Consider the following 19012-nt stretch of genomic DNA (forward strand, 5'->3'; position numbering starts at 1 on the left):
ACAAGGAGGAAGCATCAGGAGGACACCGTTACCAGTGAACGGTAAATGGAACTGTATATAGTTACCCGTAAGGGTATAGAAACTGTTACTGAGTGGAGTGTGGTCCCCGTTGGGACGGATATAGAACTGTGTAGAAGTTACTCCCTATATCCCTTATCTGGCTGGGGACTGAGAACAGCCATCCCTTTTTCCTAATCTGGCTGGGGACTGAGAGCAGCCATTCCCCTAAGAAGAAAGAACACCTGGTCGCAAGTTGCACAGCGGCCAGAGCTCAAGAATGTTTTACTTGAAAAAGTTTTATATTGAAAAGTTTGATATGCTGCTAAAAGAGTTTATGGTATTTTATGTGTGTGTGAAGAAAGTCTTATGTTTTATAATGTTTATATCAGTAACGCTGGAAAGAAAAGAGTACCTCCCATAAAGGGATGAGTTTTTGGTTAAATGTCTTATATGCGAATGCATTTTAAAAATTTGTATGTTTTCAAATTGTTTTGTTCTCTTCCAGCCCGAGGACGTGCTGTGATTTACCAGGGGGGAATGTAGCACCCCGAGGGCTCGGCTGCTACAGGGGTATTGCACCTCAGACCAGAGGTGTGATATTCCACTCCCGGGTAAGGATGGAGTGTGGACCAGGACTCAGTAGCTGCATGCACCACACACACCCCATTTCCAAGGGACAGCTCAACGGTGCTCCCACTAGACAGAAGTGCAGGCACGACAGCATCTGTTCCTGGCTGGAGTGGGGAGGGGGAGGAAAACCCAGTGGTGTAGGAGCAGATAGCGGTGGGTCTCTGGGCATAGGTAGGAGCCCATTGGTTGCTAGTCACCTGGGCTCGGGTGTTAGAAGGAGGTATATAAGGTGGGCACCATCTTAGATCAGTGTTCAGTGCAGTGCAGAGAAGAAGCTAAGAGTGAGAGGAGAAGACAGGAAGCAGAGCCCTGCATGGGCTCTGCTCTGCAGGCAGGCCTTGTCAGGAGGCTGGAGCCTGAGAGAGAGAGAAAGGAGAATGAACAGAAAGGACAGTAAGAAAGGAAGCAAGGAACAGGAACACAGAGAAAGGCCCAGAGACACGAGGACAGAAGGAACCCCATATGCCCTGGAGATACAGGGTGAAGGGTTGGCAGAGCAGGGTACCAGAACCCAAATTGGTGGAGGCGACTAATCCTCAGCCAAAACCGGAGGTTGTGACCACATCTTGGTGCGACCCCTCACTACATCCACCAGGAAAGCATACCACATAGGGTCAGGGAAACCGGAGAGAGGTTTCGCCAACAGAAGGCCCGAGGAAGCTGGACAAAGGTGGGTCACTGGTGGGGACGGCCAGAGAAAGGAAAGGAAGGGAGTCCTGTGCCACGCTCTGGAATTGCCTGGGAGTTGGTCGAGCCCCTTGCCTGGTGGACGCAGCACGGCTTGGGCAGTCACCGCCGGTACCGAGGTGACTAGGACCAGTAAAGAACTGTGAGTAAAGCATTGGAAACTGCAACCACACGTCTCTGTGTTTCATCGCCGCACCAGCACCATTAGTACTGGGACGCTCACACCATTACCACCATCATCCACATTAGCTGCCCTGAGGCAATACTTCTCCCGTGGGGAGTTATCCCATACAACACCAGCCTCAGCGGTCTGCAGCGCAGCGGCGGTCCCCACTGACCGCAATCCACGGGTGGCGTAGTCGGACACTTATTATAACACCAATAGACTGCCACTGGTTTGACCACCCTGGGCACGGACCGGGTCACCGCCACACGGAGACTACAACCCCCAGCATCCCACCAGCGATCCGGCTCCGGGTATCCCCCTGCACAGCACAGGCCCAGGGGGCGCGTCATATACACTACCGTTCAAAAGTTTGGGGTCACCCAGACAATTTTGTGTTTTCCAATGGAAAACTCATACTTTTATTTATCAAATGAGTTGCAAAATAATTAGAAAATATAGTCCAGACAGTGACAAGGTTAGAAATAATGATTTTTATTAGAAAGAATAATTTTCTCCTTCAAACTTTGCTTTCGTCAAAGAATGCCCCCTTTGCAGCAATTCCAGCATTGCAGACCTTTGGCATTCTAGCTGTTAATTTGCTGAGGTAATCTTGAGAAATTTCCTCCCATGCTTCCTGAAGCCCCTCTCTCAAGTTGAATTGGCTTGATGGGCACTTTTTGCGTACCATACGGTCAAGCTGCTCCCACAACAGCTCAATGGGATTGAGATCTGGTGACTGCGCTGGCCACTCCATTACAGATAGAAAACCAGCTGCCTGCTTCTTCCCTAAATAGTTCATGCATAATTTGGAGGTGTGCTTTGGGTCATTGTCCTGTTGTAGGATGAAATTGACTCCAATCAAGAGCTGTCCACAGGGTATGGCATGGGGTTGCAAAATGGAGTGTTAGCCTTCCTTATTCAAAATCCCATTTAGCTTGTACAAATCTCCCACTTTACCAGCACCAAAGCAACCCCAGACCATCACATTACCTCCATCATGCTTGACAGAAGGCATCAGGCACTCTTCCAGCATCTTTTCAGTTGCTCTGCGTCTCACAAATGTTCTTCTGTGTGATCCAAACAAATCAAACTTTGATTCGTCTGTCCAGAAAACTTTTTTCCAATCTTCCTCTGTCCAATGTCTAAGTTCTTTTGTCCATATTAATCTTTTCCTTTTATTGGCCAGTCTCAGATATGGCTTTTTCTTTACCACTTCGCCCTGAAGGCCAGCATCCCGGAGTCGCCTCTTCATTGTAGACGTTTACACTGGCGTTTTGCGTGTACTATTTAATGAAGCTGCCAGTTGAGGAGCTGTGAGGCGTCGATTTCTCAAACTAGAGACTCTAGTGTACTGGTCTTGTTGCTCAGCTGTGCAGCGGGACCTCCCACTTCTCTTTCTACTCTGGTTAGAGCTCGTTTGTGCTCTCCTCGGAAGGGAGTAGTACACACCGTTGTAGGAAATTTTCAGTTTCTTGGCAATGTCTCACATGGAATAGCCTTCATTTCTAAAAACAAGAATAGACTGTCGAGTTTCACATGAAAGTTCTATTTTTCTGGCCATTTTGAGAGTTTCATAGAACAAAAATGTAATGCTCCAGATTCTTAACTAGCTCAAATGAAGGTCAATTTTATAGCTTCTCAAATCAGCCAAACAGTTTTCAGCTGGGCTACCATACTTGTGCAAGGGTTTTCTAGGGTTTTGTAAACATCCATTAGCCTTCTTACAGTTAGCAAACACAATGTACCATTAAACACTGGAGTAGTGGTTGTTGGAAATGGGCCTCTATACACCTATGTAGATAAAAATGCAATAAAAACAAGACATTTGCAACTAGAATTGTCATTTACCACATTAACAATGTATAGAGTGTATTTCTGATTCATTTAATGTTAGCTTCATTGAAAAAAAATGTGCTTTTCTTTCAAAAATAATGAAATTTCTAAATGACCCCAACCTTTTGAACGGTAGTGTATGTATGTATGTATGTATGTACAGTACAGACCAAAAGTTTGGACACACCTTCTCATTTAAAAGATTTTTCTGTATTTTCATGACTATGAAAACTGTACATTCACACTGAAGGCATGAAAACTATAAATTAACACATGTGAAATTATATACTTAACAAAAAAGTGTGAAACAACTGAAAATATGTCTTATATTCTAAATTCTTCAAAGTAGCCACCTTTTGCTTTGATGACTGCTTTGCACACTCTTGGCATTCTCTTGATGAGCTTCAAGCGGTAGTCACCGGAAATGGTTTTCACTTGACAGGTGTGCCCTGTCAGGTTTAATAAGTGGGATTTCTTGCCTTATAAATGGGGTTGGGACCATCAGTTGTGTTGTGCAGAAGTCTGGTGGATACACAGCTGATAGTCCTACTGAATAGACTGATAGAATTTGTATTATGGCAAGAAAAAAGCAGCCAAGTAAAGAAAAACGAGTGACCATCATTACTTTAAGAAATGAAGGTCAGTCAGTGCGAAAAATTGGGAAAACTTTGAAAGTGTCTCCAAGTGCAGTTGCAAAAACCATCAAGAGCTACAAAGAAACTGGCTCACATGAGGACTGCCCCAGGAAAGGAAGACCAAGAGTCACCTCTGCTTCTGAGGATAAGATTATCCGAGTCACCAGCTTCAGAAATTGCAGGTTAACAGCAGATCAGATGAGAGACCAGGTAAATGACACACAGAGTTCTAGCAGCAGACACATCTCTTCAACAACTGTTAAGAGGAGACTTTGTGCAGCAGGCCTTCGTGGTAAAATAGCTGCTAGGAAACCACTGCTAAGGACAGGCAACAAGCAGAAGAGACTTGGTTGGGCTAAAGAACACAAGGAATGGACATTAGACCAGTGAAAATTAGACCAGTGAAAATCTGTGCTTTGGTCTGATGAGTCCAAATTTGAGATCTTTGGTTCCAACCACCGTGTCTTTGTGCGACGCAGAAAAGGTGAACGGATGGACTCTACATGCCTGGTTCCCACCGTGAAGCATGGAGGAGGAGGTGTGATGGTGTGGGGGTGCTTTGCTGGTGACACTGTTGAGGATTTATTCAAAATTGAAGGCATACTGAACCAGCATGGCAACCACAGCATCTTGCAGCGGCATGCTATTCCATCCGGTTTGCGTTTAGTTGGACCATCATTTATTTTTCAACATGACAATGACCCCAAACACACTTCCAGGCTGTGTAAGGGCTATTTGACCAAGAAGGAGAGTGATGGGGTGCTACGCCAGATGACCTGGCCTCCACAGTCACCAGACCTGAACCCAATCGAGATGGTTTGGGGTGAGTTGGACTGCAGAGTGAAGGCAAAAGGGCCAACAAGTGCTAAGCATCTCTGGGAACTCCTTCAAGATTGTTGGACGACCATTTCCTGTGACTACCACTTGAAGCTCATCAAGAGAATGCCAAGAGTGTGCAAAGCAGTCATCAAAGCAAAAGGTGGCTACTTTGAAGAACCTAGAATATAAGACATATTTTCAGTTGTTTCACACTTTTTTGTTAAGTATATAATTCCACATGTGTTAATTCATAGTTTTGATGCCTTCAGTGTGAATGTACAATTTTCATAGTCATGAAAATACAGAAAAATCTTTAAATGAGAAGGTGTGTCCAAACTTTTGGTCTGTACTGTATGTATGTATGTATAGTACAGACCAAAAGTTTGGACACACCTTCTCATTTAAAGAAATTTCAGTATTTTCATGACTATGAAAATTGTACATTCACACTGAAGGCATCAAAACTATGAATTAACACATGTGGAATTATATACTTAACAAAAAAGGGTGAAACAACTGAAAATATGTCTTATATTCTAGGTTCTTCAAAGTAGCCACCTTTTGCTTTGAGGATTGCTTTGCACACTCTTGGCAGTCTCTTGATGAGGTTCAAGAGGTAGTCGCTGGAAATGGTCTTCAAACAATCTTGAAGGAGTTCCCAGAGATGTTTAGCACTTGTTGGCCCTTTTGCCTTCACTCTGCGGTCCATCTCACCCCAAACCATCTGGATTGGGTTCAGGTCTGGTGACTGTGGAGACCAGGTCGTCTGGCGTAGCACCCCATCACTCTCCTTCTTGGTCAAATAGCCCTTACACAGCTTAGAGGTGTGTTTGGGGTCATTGTCCTGTTGAAAAATAAATGATGGTCCAACTAAACGCAAACTGGATGGAATAGCATGCCGCTGCAAGATGCTGTGGTAGCCATGCTGATTCAGTATGCCTTCAATTTTGAATAAATCCCCAATAGTGTCACAAGCAAAGCATCCCCACACCATCACACCTCCTCCTCCATGCTTCACGGTGGGAACCAGGTATGTAGAGTCCATCCGTTCACCTTTTCAGCGTCGCACAAAGACACGGTGGTTGGAACCAAAGACCTCAAATTTGGACTCATCAGACCAAAGCACAGATTTCCACTGGTCTAATGTCCATTCATTGTGTTCTTTAACCCAAACAAGTCTCTTCTGCTTGTTGCCTGTCCTTAGCAGTGGTTTCCTAGCAGCTATTTTACCATGAAGGCCTGCTGCACAAAGTCTCCTCTTAATAGTTGTTGTAGAGATGTGTCTGCTGCTAGAACTCTGTGTGGCATTGACCTAGTCTCTAATCTGAGCTGCTGTTAACCTGCGATTTCTTAGGCTGGTGATTCGGATAAACTTATCCTCAGAAGCAGAGGTGACTCTTCGTCTTCCTTTCCTGGGGCAGTCCTCATGTGAGCCAGTTTCTTTGTAGCGCTTGATGGTTTTTTTAACTGCACTTGGGGACACTTTCAAAGTTTGCCCAGTTTTTCAGACTAACTGACCTTCATTTCTTAAAGTAATGATGGCCACTCGTTTTTCTTTTCTTAGAATTTGTATTATGGCAAGAAAAAAGCAGCTAACAGTCTATTCAGTAGGACTATCAGCTGTGTATCCAACTGACTTCTGCACAACACAACGGGTGATCCCAACCCTATTTATAAGGCAAGAAATCCCACTTATTAAACCTGACAGGGCACACCTGTGAAGTGAAAACCATTTCCGGTGACTACCTCTTGAAGCTCATCAAGAGAATGCCAAGAGTGTGCAAAGCAGTCATCAAAGCAAAAGGTGGCTACTTTGAAGAACCTAGAATATAAGACCTATTTTCAGTTGTTTCACACTTTTTTGTTAAGTATATAATAATTCCACATGTGTTAATTCATAGTGTTGATGCCTTCAGTGTGAATGTACAATTTTCATAGTCATGAAAATACAGAAAAATCTTTAAATGAGAAGGTGTGTCCAATCTTTTGGTCTGTACTGTATAATAAATTGGGTACAGTAGTTCAATGCAGTTTGTGGGGAATATTTTTTCATAAGAATTTGGGAAAGTTATGAAACGTCCTATAAATGTCTGTTGCATTCCTAATCCAGGGTCTAGATTTTTAGCGGAGATGAATCTGTGCTACAGTAAATTTATCACTTAAACATGAGCAATGTATGAGGGAGTCTGAGTCAAGGAGTCGGAGGTTTGGCTTACAGACTCCACAGCCCTGATAAAAAGCGTCTTTGTGACAGCTGCCAAACATAAAACCAGCTATAAATCTGGTATTGCTGTAATCGCACAGACCCGAAGAATAAAGTCACTTAATCAATTATACCGCACGAGGAACAGCATAAAAAATAAATAAAACCAATTCTTCACCTGCTGTTGATTTGTTCATTCTGTCTCCCAAAGTTCGCAGTGAGGCTCGGAGCACATTTATCCTGCGCCCTATGCAGAGGGGTTTCCGTGTAAATCTCTGAAATATGTGATTCAGATGGAAGCCCCGGCGGAACATTCCCTATAATCAGCGCTGTGGACGCCGTCTGGCCTATGATCGGTCGGCGTCCGTCTTTTCATTAGGCGTGCATAAAAGTGTTATCGTCCACAGTTTTGTGCACTTCACAAAAAAGGACACCGCTGAACAGAGGCCAAATAAAGTCCAGAGTAACTCAGCTGCCTCATTATAGTGAATGGATGCCTCGGGGGGCTCATCTGAATCACATCACTCAGAGATTTAGATGGAAAACCCGATATAAGTGCTCAGCGTAAAGCGTAGGATAAATGTAATCCAAAATGTTATGTAAAATGTTCCCAACAAAAGCTTCAACTCAATCCATAAGAAAAAGCAAGTCCCCACTCAGGTCTGTTATCGGAAATATAGGGACTTCGACATTACTGGTAGCACAAAGGCTCTGGAAAAGCACCATAGCTCATTGCCCCTCAAAAGAAATGGAGCAAATTCTGCACTCCCAAATCAAAATGCCCCCCTCCCTTCTGAGCCCCACAGTGTGCCTAAACTGCAGTTAGCTTCCACATGTTTGGCATTTCTGTAGAGATGAGAGCCTGCCTAGTGTACAGGTGTGTCTCCCCAGAAGCAAAAGCTAGGCAAAACGTACTGGTCACTGCAACTTACTGGTCACTACAGCGACAGTTTGCAATTTTCACTCAGCAACATCTGCTGCTGCTCGTTTCTGGAAAAGACCCATGGAGTCAAAATAGTCACTACACCTGCAGATAAATCCCCAAAGATGTATGATTTCTAATATGGGGTCACTTGAGAGGGGATTCTTCTATTCTAGCATGTAGGGGCTCTGTATATGAAGTTCCCATACTATTCTAGAAAAATCTGCTCCAAGAGGCAAATAGCGCTCTGTGCCTCCCAAGTCTCGTCATATGGCTAAGCAGTACTGCACAGTCACATATGGGGTATTTCTACATTAAGCAAAAATTGTGGGACAAATTTTTGTGCCATTTTTATCCATTTCCCAATGTGAAAAATGTAAAATCTGGGGCTAAAACTAAATTTTGGTGGTAAAAATGTAATTATTTATTTCTTCATTGCCCAATGGTATAACATTCTGTGATCCACTTGTGGTGTCAATATGCTCACTGCACCATTATATTAATTTATTGAGAGGTGTAATTTATAAAATGGGGTGTCTTATGGGGGTGGGGGGGGGGATCTGCTGTTCTGGCACCTCAGGGGCTCGGCCAATGTGACACGGCACCCTCTAACTGGTCCAACAAAATCTGAACTCCAATATGGTGCTTCTTCTCTTCTGAGCTTAGCACTGTGCATCAAAAGCAGTTTTCGACCACATATGGGGTATCGGTGTACATAGGAAAAATTGAACAACAAATTTTATGGTCTATTTTCTATTGCTATCCTTGTGAAAATGAAAAAATTTGGGACTAAAAAACATTTTTGTGGGAAAAATATATATTTTTCATTTTTACAGATCCACATTGTAAAATTCTGTGAAGCACCTGTGAGTTCAAGGTGCTCTCCACACATCTAAATAAATTCCTTGAGTGGTCTAATTTCCAAAATGGGGTCACTTGTGGGGTTTTTCTACTGTTTAGGCACATGAGAGGCTCTCCAAATGTGAAATGACACCGGCAGACCATTCCATCAAAGTCTGAGTTCCAAAATGTCACTCCTTCCTTTCTGAGCCCTGCCGTGCACCCAAACAATAGTTTTCCCCCACATATGGGGTATCAGCGTGCTTAGGAGAAATTGCACAATACATTTTGGGGTCTTTTCTTTCCTTTTACACTTGCGAAAATAAAAAAAATTGGGTCTAAAGTAAAAATTTTGTGAAAAAAAAAGTTAAATGTTCATTGGTTTCTTCCACTTTCCAAAAATTCCTGTGGAGCACCTGAAGGGTTAATAAACTTCTTGAAGGTGGTTTTGAGCACCTTGAGGGGTGCAGTTTTTAGAATGGCATCACTTTTGGGTATTTTCTGTCATTAAGGCTACTCAAAGTCACTTCAAATATAATGTGGTCCCTAAAAAAATGGTTTTGTAAATTTTGTTGTAAAAATTAGAAATCGCTGGTCAACTTTTAACTTCATAACAAAAAAAAAATTTGGTTAGAAAATTATGCCTTTTGTAAAGTAGACATGTGGGAAATGTTATTTATTAACTATTGTGTGTGACATATCTCTCCGATTTAAAGGCATGAAAATTAAAAATGTTGAAAATTTGCAAAATTTTCAAAATCATCGCCAAACTTCACAAATAAACGCAAGTCATATCGAAGAAATTTTACCACTATCATGAACTACAATATGTCTAAAAAAAAAACAATCTCAGAATCAGTGGGATCTATTGAAGCGTTCCAGAGTTATTACCTCAAATTGACAGTGGTCAGAATTGCAAAAATTGGCCTGGTCATTAACGTGCAAACAGCCTTGGTGGGTAAAGAGGTTAAAAGCTCATTTACATTACAAGAATAACGTGAACTTCTCTGGAATAAGACATCGAATCGCAGGTATCATTTTATTCAGCTTCCTATAACCTGCATGACCATATAGCTAGCTTAGGAGGGTTAATCTTACTGACAGATTGTCTTTAAAGATACAAATGATTCCTACTGTACTATTCTTACCAGTGAAGATAGGATTGGCTGAAATATAGTGATGGTGGCTGGGTTACTTGCCACCTCTGTGACAGAAGTCACCAACAGGCAAACAATCAGTACAATCACCCAGACTGGCAAGCTGCTCAATGGCTCCATCTTGTGCCCAACCCACACGGACAGACCGGACACCTACAAAAGGAAATGGCCATTAGAATCGGTACAACAGATAGCAATACATGAACGTTTCTATGGCATTCCATACCCATTATTACAACGTGTTATAATGGGGACTGTGTCGATAAATACTAAGCGTGTGATTGGACAGTTCTTTATCATTTTAGAAATATTGCTTCCTGGAGAAAAGTGAAGGTGCAGGATCATTTTTTGTTAGGCTGTGTGCCCATGATGCGGATTTAATGCGTTTCCGCGGTTGCATTTCCGCCGCGAAAACACATTAAAAACGCATGTTAAGTTCTCTGCCATGTTTCCCAATGATAACCCGCATGTGCTGTGCACATGCTGCGGAAATTTCCGCTGCAGATTATCATGGCGAAAAAATCTGCAGCACGTCCATTAATTTTACGGAATCGCTGCGTTTTAGCCACCATTGACTTGCATTGGACCGCATAACATCCGCATGACTACACGCACACATGCAGATATTATGCGGTTCAATGTGCGGATGGTACCCGAGTCTGGAGAAGAGGAGACTCTCCTCCAGACCCGGGTACCATAGTACCTGTAGTTAAAAAAAAAAAAATAAAATAAAAAAAAACAACAAAAAAAAAAACATTATACTCACCTTCTGATGGCCCCCGGTCTCCTCAGCGATGCGTCCTGGCTCCCCGGCGGCTCGCGATGGTGTAAAAAGACCAGCCATGACGTCATTTAGTCATGTGCTGGTCACGCGACCGCCGACTTCGGCGGTCGCGTGACCTGTCACATGACTAACTGACGTCACGGCAGGTCCTTTTACACCATCGCGAGCCGCCGGGGAGTCAGGACGCATCGCTGAGGAGACCGGGGGCCATCGGAAGGCAAGTATAATGTTTTTTTATTTTTAACATTTTAATTCTTTTTTTTTTTTTTTTTTTTTTTTTTTTTTACTATTGATGCTGCATTTAAAGCAGCAGATGGTCACACTATATAAGTCCATGCCGGTTGCATGGATTTATATTGTGTGACCAAGTTGTCAAGCACTTTTCCAAGTGATGCTCAAAATCGCTTGGAAAAGTGCTTGACAAAGCGCATGTGGAAATGCATGTTCAAAACGCCTGACAAACGCTTCTACCTGGCAGAAAAAACGCATGTAAAATCCGCATGTACAATCCGCATGCGTTTTTTCTGCCAGGGAGATGCAGAAATGCTCAGGAAAAATCCGGAGCATTTCTGCATCGTGGGCACATAGCCTTAATAGATCACTTACTTCGCATCCTTTAGCCAGAGCAAAACCACCTCCAACCAAAACAACAATATGCCACGGTATGCATTCCTCAAACTCCTTCCATGTTATCATTGGTGTGGATTCTGCTGCCGCTGACACTTTAGGCTTTTCTAGAATGATAATGGCAAAATAGCAACATTGTAATGGAAAATCGAACTACATGCACTATTTATTTTTTAAATGAAAAGGATGGCTGCTACTCTACCAAGTTCCCATTAAACCCTTCATCTTCATCCCATCCACTATCACACGCTGAAATGTGACAACAGTGAGATTCTGTGATATTCTCTAACATTAAGCAGGTAGAAAGCTAAGAGCCCATTCTGTACAACTGAATATTTTCAGGGTTCTATTATTTGCTATATTTTAGAATACAGGCAATTAAAAGACTTTTACCAATACATCAAGTTATTATTCATAGGATAGGTAATTACTTGCTGATTGTCCCATCTGAATTGAGAGGAGTAGGAGAAAACCCACCACCACTCCCAATCATTGTTCATGGGACTGTCATTGATAGCTGAGCTTGGCCCAACTTAAAATACCCTTGTTTTACTTGACTTGTACTGATATTGAGCCATCGGTTTCTTCAGAAGTTAGATACAAAAGTAAGAATATCAATTCTCCAGGTTCTTGTAACCTGGATACAATTTATCTGCATTCCAGAGTCACGTGAAAAAAAGGACAGCCAATAATTGCAGGCCCATACTTCAAAAGGCATCTTATTTTTTATATCTGGGGGCTGGCATCTAAGGCTATGTTCACATATGTTGGGTTTTTCAGCGTTTTTTACTGCAGATTTTTATGCAAATTTTCAGCTATGTCTACCAGTGCAAGCAAAATCTATGAGAAACCAGAATTCTCGGTGCACACATCATGTTTTTTTTTGTTGTTGCATATTTTCTGCCTCGGTTGGGTTTTTGGAAAATACAACATGTTACTTCTTTCAGCGGTTTTTTAGCCATAACCGCTGAAAAAAAAAAAAGCACCAAAATTTGCATCAGCGTTTTTGATGGCAAAATAGAATGGGGTTCTTTTTTTTTCCAAAGAACTTTATGTACATGCATAAATAAAGACAGTGAAAAAAACGCAGCAAAAAAAATGCAGCAAAACCTGCATTTTTGAAACAGCTGATTTCCTGCAAGAGAACAGTTTTGCTGCAGATTTGGGTCATAAAAAAGCCAACATGTGTGAACATAGCCTAACTGCGCAAATGTCACGATTGCTCACAATGCAGTAATAAGAATGCAGCAGGATTATGAAGGAGCGTTCTGGCCGAGCTGTAGCAATACACAGTGCACTGCATTATGTACAGAATGACCCATCAGTATGCAGTGCTAAAAAAAAAATTAAAATAAAATCAAAAAAAAAAATAATAAAAGAGAAAAATAAAAAAAATCAATGATACTAGACAGGTTTATAAAAAAAACAACAAAAAAAACACCTTACCTTTTAATCTACAACACCACCAGCTGGGCTTTCTTCCAGGAATTATAAATAATAAAAAGCCAAAGAGAATAGCTGAGGTAGCATCAGATTTGTATCCTTTCCTGTTCATGCAAACAAAATAGGCAAAATACAAAGTTATAGAATTAAAAATATAACTTGGATTTTTAAATATATCCACAGGATATGATGGACAATTGATAAGCGAAGGTCACTGCAGAGGAGAACAGGGGTCTGCTGACCCCCATTAGTTAATTTGTGATCACTATGGCGTTCAAAATAGTGGTTGATGGGCCAATGTGCTGAAATCCATTGGGGTTCAGGAAAAGGCTGAATGCCATTATTGTAGTACCACCCATCTATGAAACTCTATGGAACTTGTGTTCTCAGAAATCAACAAACCTGACCCTTCTAGTCCAGAAAGGCAAGAGTTCCAGTAGGCCCACACTTAGCTGATATATATAGTGGCATGGGAATACCCTGTTGTAGGTGCACCATTAACCACCTTTACATAGGCTTAAGGTGGAAATAAACCACCTAGGAAGAGAAGAAGGAACTGTGCACAATACAAATGCCCATTTCTCATATATAAGCTGACCAGACATGAGAAGATACAGAGAGGACAGCAGGACAGCAAGTGTGCATTTCCAAGGAGCAATGATCGACAGGCAACAGACCCTATACATGTAAATAGGAAGAACAGCCTACAGTTTCTGAAGGTTAACTAGAAATCTAAAAGTCACTTTCCACATAAAACAAACAATGAAAAGCCCAATTAAGCAGGACCCAGAAGCTATAAAACCTGGCTATAAAAAAAGATCAAAGTCAGCGGATATTAGCTGGATCAGCTGACTATGCATTGAGGCCTCCCAATGGCAGATGTCTGGGAAAAGAAGGATCAAGCATTTAAACAGATCATTCTTGGTCAGAACTGTCTCTTTTGTCAATCACCACCTTAACAGATACAACAGTCAAATGACACAATAATTAAAATATACACATAATTATATCCACCTAGCACAACTCACAGTCCAAACAGTGAATCCCAACCTGGGATAAATCCAGGGTCCCGTGTGAACCAGGACAAGGCCATTAACAGGAAGACTGTAAGTGTCACCACCTCCTGGTAACTGCAAGATAAAAATGTATATATCAATTAGACTGGAGAAGAGTAAAGCTCCCGTACACATCAGAAGGTTGTTGGCTGAGGGATTGTTCGGCCGATCATTCGGCCGGCGGCCTTCTCAGCTGTCTCTCCCATTCCCCGCAGCACTTTGCCAAGCATTGCTGTGCCTCTATGTAAGAGCCGCTACCATGTCTGACGGCAGAAATCGAACATGCCGGATCTTATTTCCCCCGGCCTACAATTATCTGGGGCTCACATACACGCATATATCCCTCAACCAGCCCACACATGGAAAGGATTGCTGACAAGGTTTCCTCAAGTTATAACATTTTCTCAGAAAGGCAATTTTCATTAATAAGATTTATAATTTAAGGAAGGGGCAGTGTATTTGGATTTTTCTAATATTTGGCTATTTTTTTTTTATTCTGGGTGCCATTAGCGAATATATTGCTACTGTTTTGCATTCATAAGAGATCATGCCTAAATTAATAGACAATGCACATTGTAGTGGAACAACAGTAATTTTACACATTATAGACAATACATTTCCTACAATCAATGGACTGGATTCACACCATACATGTTTCATATCAGCTTTTAGACAAGTTGGCAGAACCAAATGTCAAGGTACAGTACAGACCAAAAGTTTGGACACCTTCTCATTTAAAGAAATTTCTGTATTTTCATGACTATGAAAATTGTACATTCACACTGAAGGCATCAAAACTATGAATAAACACATGTGGAATTACATACTTAACAAAAAAGCGTGAAACAACTGAAAATATGTCTTATATTCTAGGTTCTTCAAAGTAGCCACCTTTTGCTTTGACGACCGCTTTGCACACTCTTGGCATTCTCTTGATGAGCTTCAAGAGGTAGTCACCGGAAATGGTTTTCACTTCACAGGTGTGCCCTGTCAGGTTTAATAAGTGGGATTTCTTGCCTTATAAATGGGGTTGGGACCATCAGTTGTGTTGTGCAGAAGTCTGATGGATACACAGCTGATAGTCAGTCCATAGCTTCAATGCCTTCATCTTGCAGGAACTGCTGACACACTCCAGCCACATGAGGTCTGGCATTGTCCTGCATTAGGAGGAACCCAGGGCCAACTGCACCAGCATATGGTCTCACAAGGGGTCTTGAGGATCTCACCTCGGTACCTAATGGCAATCAGGCTACCTCTGGGCAGTGCGGCCCTCCAAAAATATGCCACCCACACCGTTACTGACCCTCTGCCAAACAGGTCATGCTGAAGGATGTTGCAGGCAGCAGATCGCTCTCCACGGCGTCTCCAGACTCTGTCACGTCTATCACATGTGCTCAGTGTGAACCTGCTTTCATCTGTGAAGAGCACAGGGTGCCAGTGGCGACTTTGCCAATCCTGGTGTTCTGTGGTAAATGCTAAGCGTCCTGCATGGTGTTGGGCTGTGAGCACAAACCCCATCTGTGGACATAGGGCCCTCATACCACCCTCATGGAGTCAGTTTCTAACCGTTTGTGCAGACACATGCACATTTGTGGCTTGCTGGAGGTAATTTTGAAGGCTCTGGCAGTGCTCCTCCTGTTCCTCCTTGCACAAAGGCAGAGTTAGCGGTCCTGCTGCTGGGTTGTTGCCCTCCTATGGCCCCCTCCACGTCTCCTGGTGTATTGGCCTGTCTCCTGGTAGCGCCTCCAGCCTCTGGACACTACGCTGACAGACACAGCAAACCTTCTTGCCACAGCTCGCATTGATGTGCCATCCTGCATGAGCTGCACTACCTGAGCAACTTCTGTGGGTTGTAGAGTCCGTCTCATGCTACCACAAGTGTGAAAGCACAACCAACATTAAAAAGTGACCAAAACATCAGCCAAAAAGCATTAGTACAGAGATGTGGTCTGTGGTCCCCACCTGCAGAAGCACTCCTTTATTGAGGGTGTCTTGATAATTGCCAATAATTTCCATTTATTGTCCATTCCATTTGCACAACAGCATGTGAAATTGATTGTCAATCAGTGTTGCTTCCTAAGTGGACAGTTTGATTTCACAGAAGTTTGATTTACTTGGAGTTATATTCTGTTGTTTAAGTGTTCCCTTTATTTTTTTGAGCAGTGTATATACAGTATTGTGGGAAAGTTTTAGGCAAGTGTGGAAAAAATGCTGCAGAGTAAGAAAGCTTTAAAAAATAGAAGTGTTAATAGCTTATTTGGAGCCAATCATGCACCTCCCTGATGGTACTGCATGGTGGATAAGTATCTGTCTGTATTTTTAATAACACAGACACTAATAAATGGACAACAATGAGATTTGTAGACGTAGTGGTTGGCAAAGGAAACTTAGTGCAGCAGATGAAAGACGCATCATGCTTACTTGCTACGAAATCAGAAGACAAGCTACACCCATCTACTGTTCGGACAAGTCTGCCCAGAAGTGGTCATCATGGAATAATTAAGACAACAAACCATACCCTTGACATGGAAACAAGGCCAAAAAACTCAGCTATGCGCAAAAACATGGGAACTAAGGTGCAGAAAAATGGCATCAGATGCTTTGGACTGGTGACCCAAAATGTGAAATATTTTACTTAAACAAAAGACAGTTTGTTCCCAAAGTGCTGGAGAGCGGTACAATAAAGAGTGTCTGCAAGCAAAACTGAATTATGGTGGAGCGTCCTTGTAAATTTGAGGCTGCATTTCAGAAAATGGAGTGGAGAATTTGGTTAAGATTAAAGATGAGCAAACCAGAAATTAAAAGTTTGTGCTTTGTATCGAACAGTTAGTGCTAAACTCCAAACACGGAGAGGAGAGAGAGAAGAGAGAAAGAATTTTCCAGCTCCAAAGTTTGGATTCCCATGGTTTCCAATGGGGTTCGGGTACAGTACTGGTACTCGAAGCAAACTTTTGACTAAAGTTCGGATCGGGTACAAGCAACCGAACTTCCACTCATCCCTAGTTAAGATTAATGGTGTCCTCATTGCTGAGAAATACAGGCAGATACTTATCCATTATACATAATCAAGGCGGCGTCAGATTGACTCCAAATTTATTCTTCAGGCGGACAACGTACCCAAATATACAGCAAATTCCATTAAGAATTGTTTTCTGAATTAGGAAGAAAAATGAGTCCTGGAAGTGATGATATGGCACCCACAGAGCCCTAATCTAAGCAAATTCTGCAGAATAAAGTTGTGTCTCTAAAAAGCATTAGAGTAGTCTGGGTCAAACAGAGAGGATAAAGGGCGAACGGCACGAATCAGAGAACACATCACTTTTCAATTACTGGACCCAGTAACACCACTGAGAACTTACACACAAAAGCCCCACAGTCCTGTCACAATATAACTTGATACCAATTAGGTCTGAAAACCCTCCCAAGTTAGAACAGTAGATCTCCCCCTCCCTGAGGATGACTTCTGTTGCTTAAAAGTAAATTGTCCACCATTGAACATCATTTTGTTTAGTTTTTCTATTCCTTCAGGTCTAAAATTCTGTTCTAAATAGTTTCTGAATGCATCTTTATATGGACCGTAGCTCAGCTGGTGACACAGAGCTCTACATGCTAATGTTCTACTGTGGGTGGTAGAGTGCTATGATGCCGAATACTAAAGGGCACAAGTGCAAAAAGGTTACCGAAAATTGCTGCATTTTGAAGCAAGTGTAGATAAAACACATTGTTTTTGTGTCTTTCCCCGTGTAAACCAAGAAAATTTCTGACATAGTTTTTTATTATGCAATTTGCATAAAAACTAGGCCTCTTAAAACATTAGGAAACATATATGTGCAGAAATTATGACTTAAAACAATAACATGTTAAAAACTATCCAAGGAACATGCACTCTCAGTGGCACAAATATGACCCAGTTAGGATGGACACTGATGAAGCGTCAAACATCAATTCTTTTACTGCGATTCTCCATAATGCAACAACTATAAATACATAAGAGAAGCAATTAAAAATGATGATTAAAAATATTGGCTAGTAAGAGAAGTAAAAAAAAGAAAAAAATATACCGTATATATATATTCATATACACAGCCTACATCTCTCGTTCACGAGTAGTATAACAGGATCCATGTACTGACGATGGGACGAAATGACAAATAGACTATTGTCATCATGGCAACCCGACAGGAAATCTCCAGATATAGAGTCAAGGAACGATGCAGTGAATTCAGCAGAGTGAGGAATACAAAAGGGATTGTCAGCAATAAACATAAAGGAGGGGGCTGGAGACAGCAGAGCTAGGGGGAAGCCACCCATGACCGGGGTTGGCCTGGAGGTTTCATTCCCCTCCCAGGTCTGGTAGTTTGAATGGAGCAGGTTGGGGATGGAGTAATGGGAAGCAGGGGGGCAGGTAGTGAAGAAGGGGGGTATTTATAAGGAAAAGTGCGGGAAAACCGCCATCCCCTTAGGAACAACGGAGAGAGTTACCTGCAATGGCGTCCATTCAATCCCTGGTGGGCCAGATTCAAGTGGCAGAACGATCACGGAGAGAGGGATGGCTGGAGGCCCAGCTATCTGCCTTGCTGGGAAAAGCCGCGGACGCAGAAGCGCAGCCTGTATCTGTGAGAAGGAGCAGGAGGAGGAGGCCACGGCCCCCGGAGAGACTGTCACCCGAGGTACCCGCGCAGAACAGGCGCAGGCTTCGGAGCCCCTCCGGGGACCCTGCGGCGAGAGAGCAAGATAGGGTGGTTCCTGCCCGACGCTCTCGCCCCGGCAGGAATCCATCCAGCCGGTCTGTTGCCGCCGCTCAGCGCGGAGTGCGTCCTACACAAGAGGCGAAGGACGCACCAGATACACAGCCGACGGAACAAGCATCGCGAGACCCGGGCGTTCGGGCCGTAGCTGGGGGGCTCGTGCGCGGCGCATCTGCGACGCGTGGCGCGTAGCGCATCTGCGGCGCGTAACGCATCTGCGACGCGCATCGCGCCTGCCGGCAGCGGCAGGGCCCAACAGGACTGGAGAAGAACCGGAATCATCGAGGGAACAGTGCGGAGGACGGCAGGCACCACTGGCGATGCTCCTGTCGGGGTGCCTGCTGGGACAAACACGAGGAAGACGGGGAGGCAAGCACCCACGGGCAGGCAGCAGTCATGGGACCCACTGCTGCGTGGCTCAAGTGGACGACATGGAAGGGAAGGAGCGGCGGGCAGCATCGAG

General features: G+C 43.1%; 1 protein-coding gene across 1 annotated transcript in view; it reads right to left on the reverse strand.

The window, feature by feature from the left end:
• LOC141173725 (solute carrier family 13 member 1-like) overlaps positions 1–19012 on the reverse strand; it is an 86417-nt gene that overhangs the window by 17861 nt on the left and 49544 nt on the right. The window contains exons 11-14 of the mRNA XM_073658109.1: positions 13775–13876; positions 12750–12850; positions 11283–11410; positions 9884–10045 (exon numbers count right to left, since the gene is read on the reverse strand). Of these exons, the coding sequence (XP_073514210.1) occupies positions 9884–10045; positions 11283–11410; positions 12750–12850; positions 13775–13876 (493 nt within the window). The remainder of the gene's footprint in view (positions 1–9883; positions 10046–11282; positions 11411–12749; positions 12851–13774; positions 13877–19012) is intronic.

Source organism: Phyllobates terribilis, unplaced genomic scaffold, assembly GCF_046119375.1.
Source record: "Phyllobates terribilis strain yellow unplaced genomic scaffold, ASM4611937v1 Scaffold_13__5_contigs__length_258822181, whole genome shotgun sequence".
Lineage (NCBI taxonomy): Eukaryota > Metazoa > Chordata > Amphibia > Anura > Dendrobatidae > Phyllobates > Phyllobates terribilis.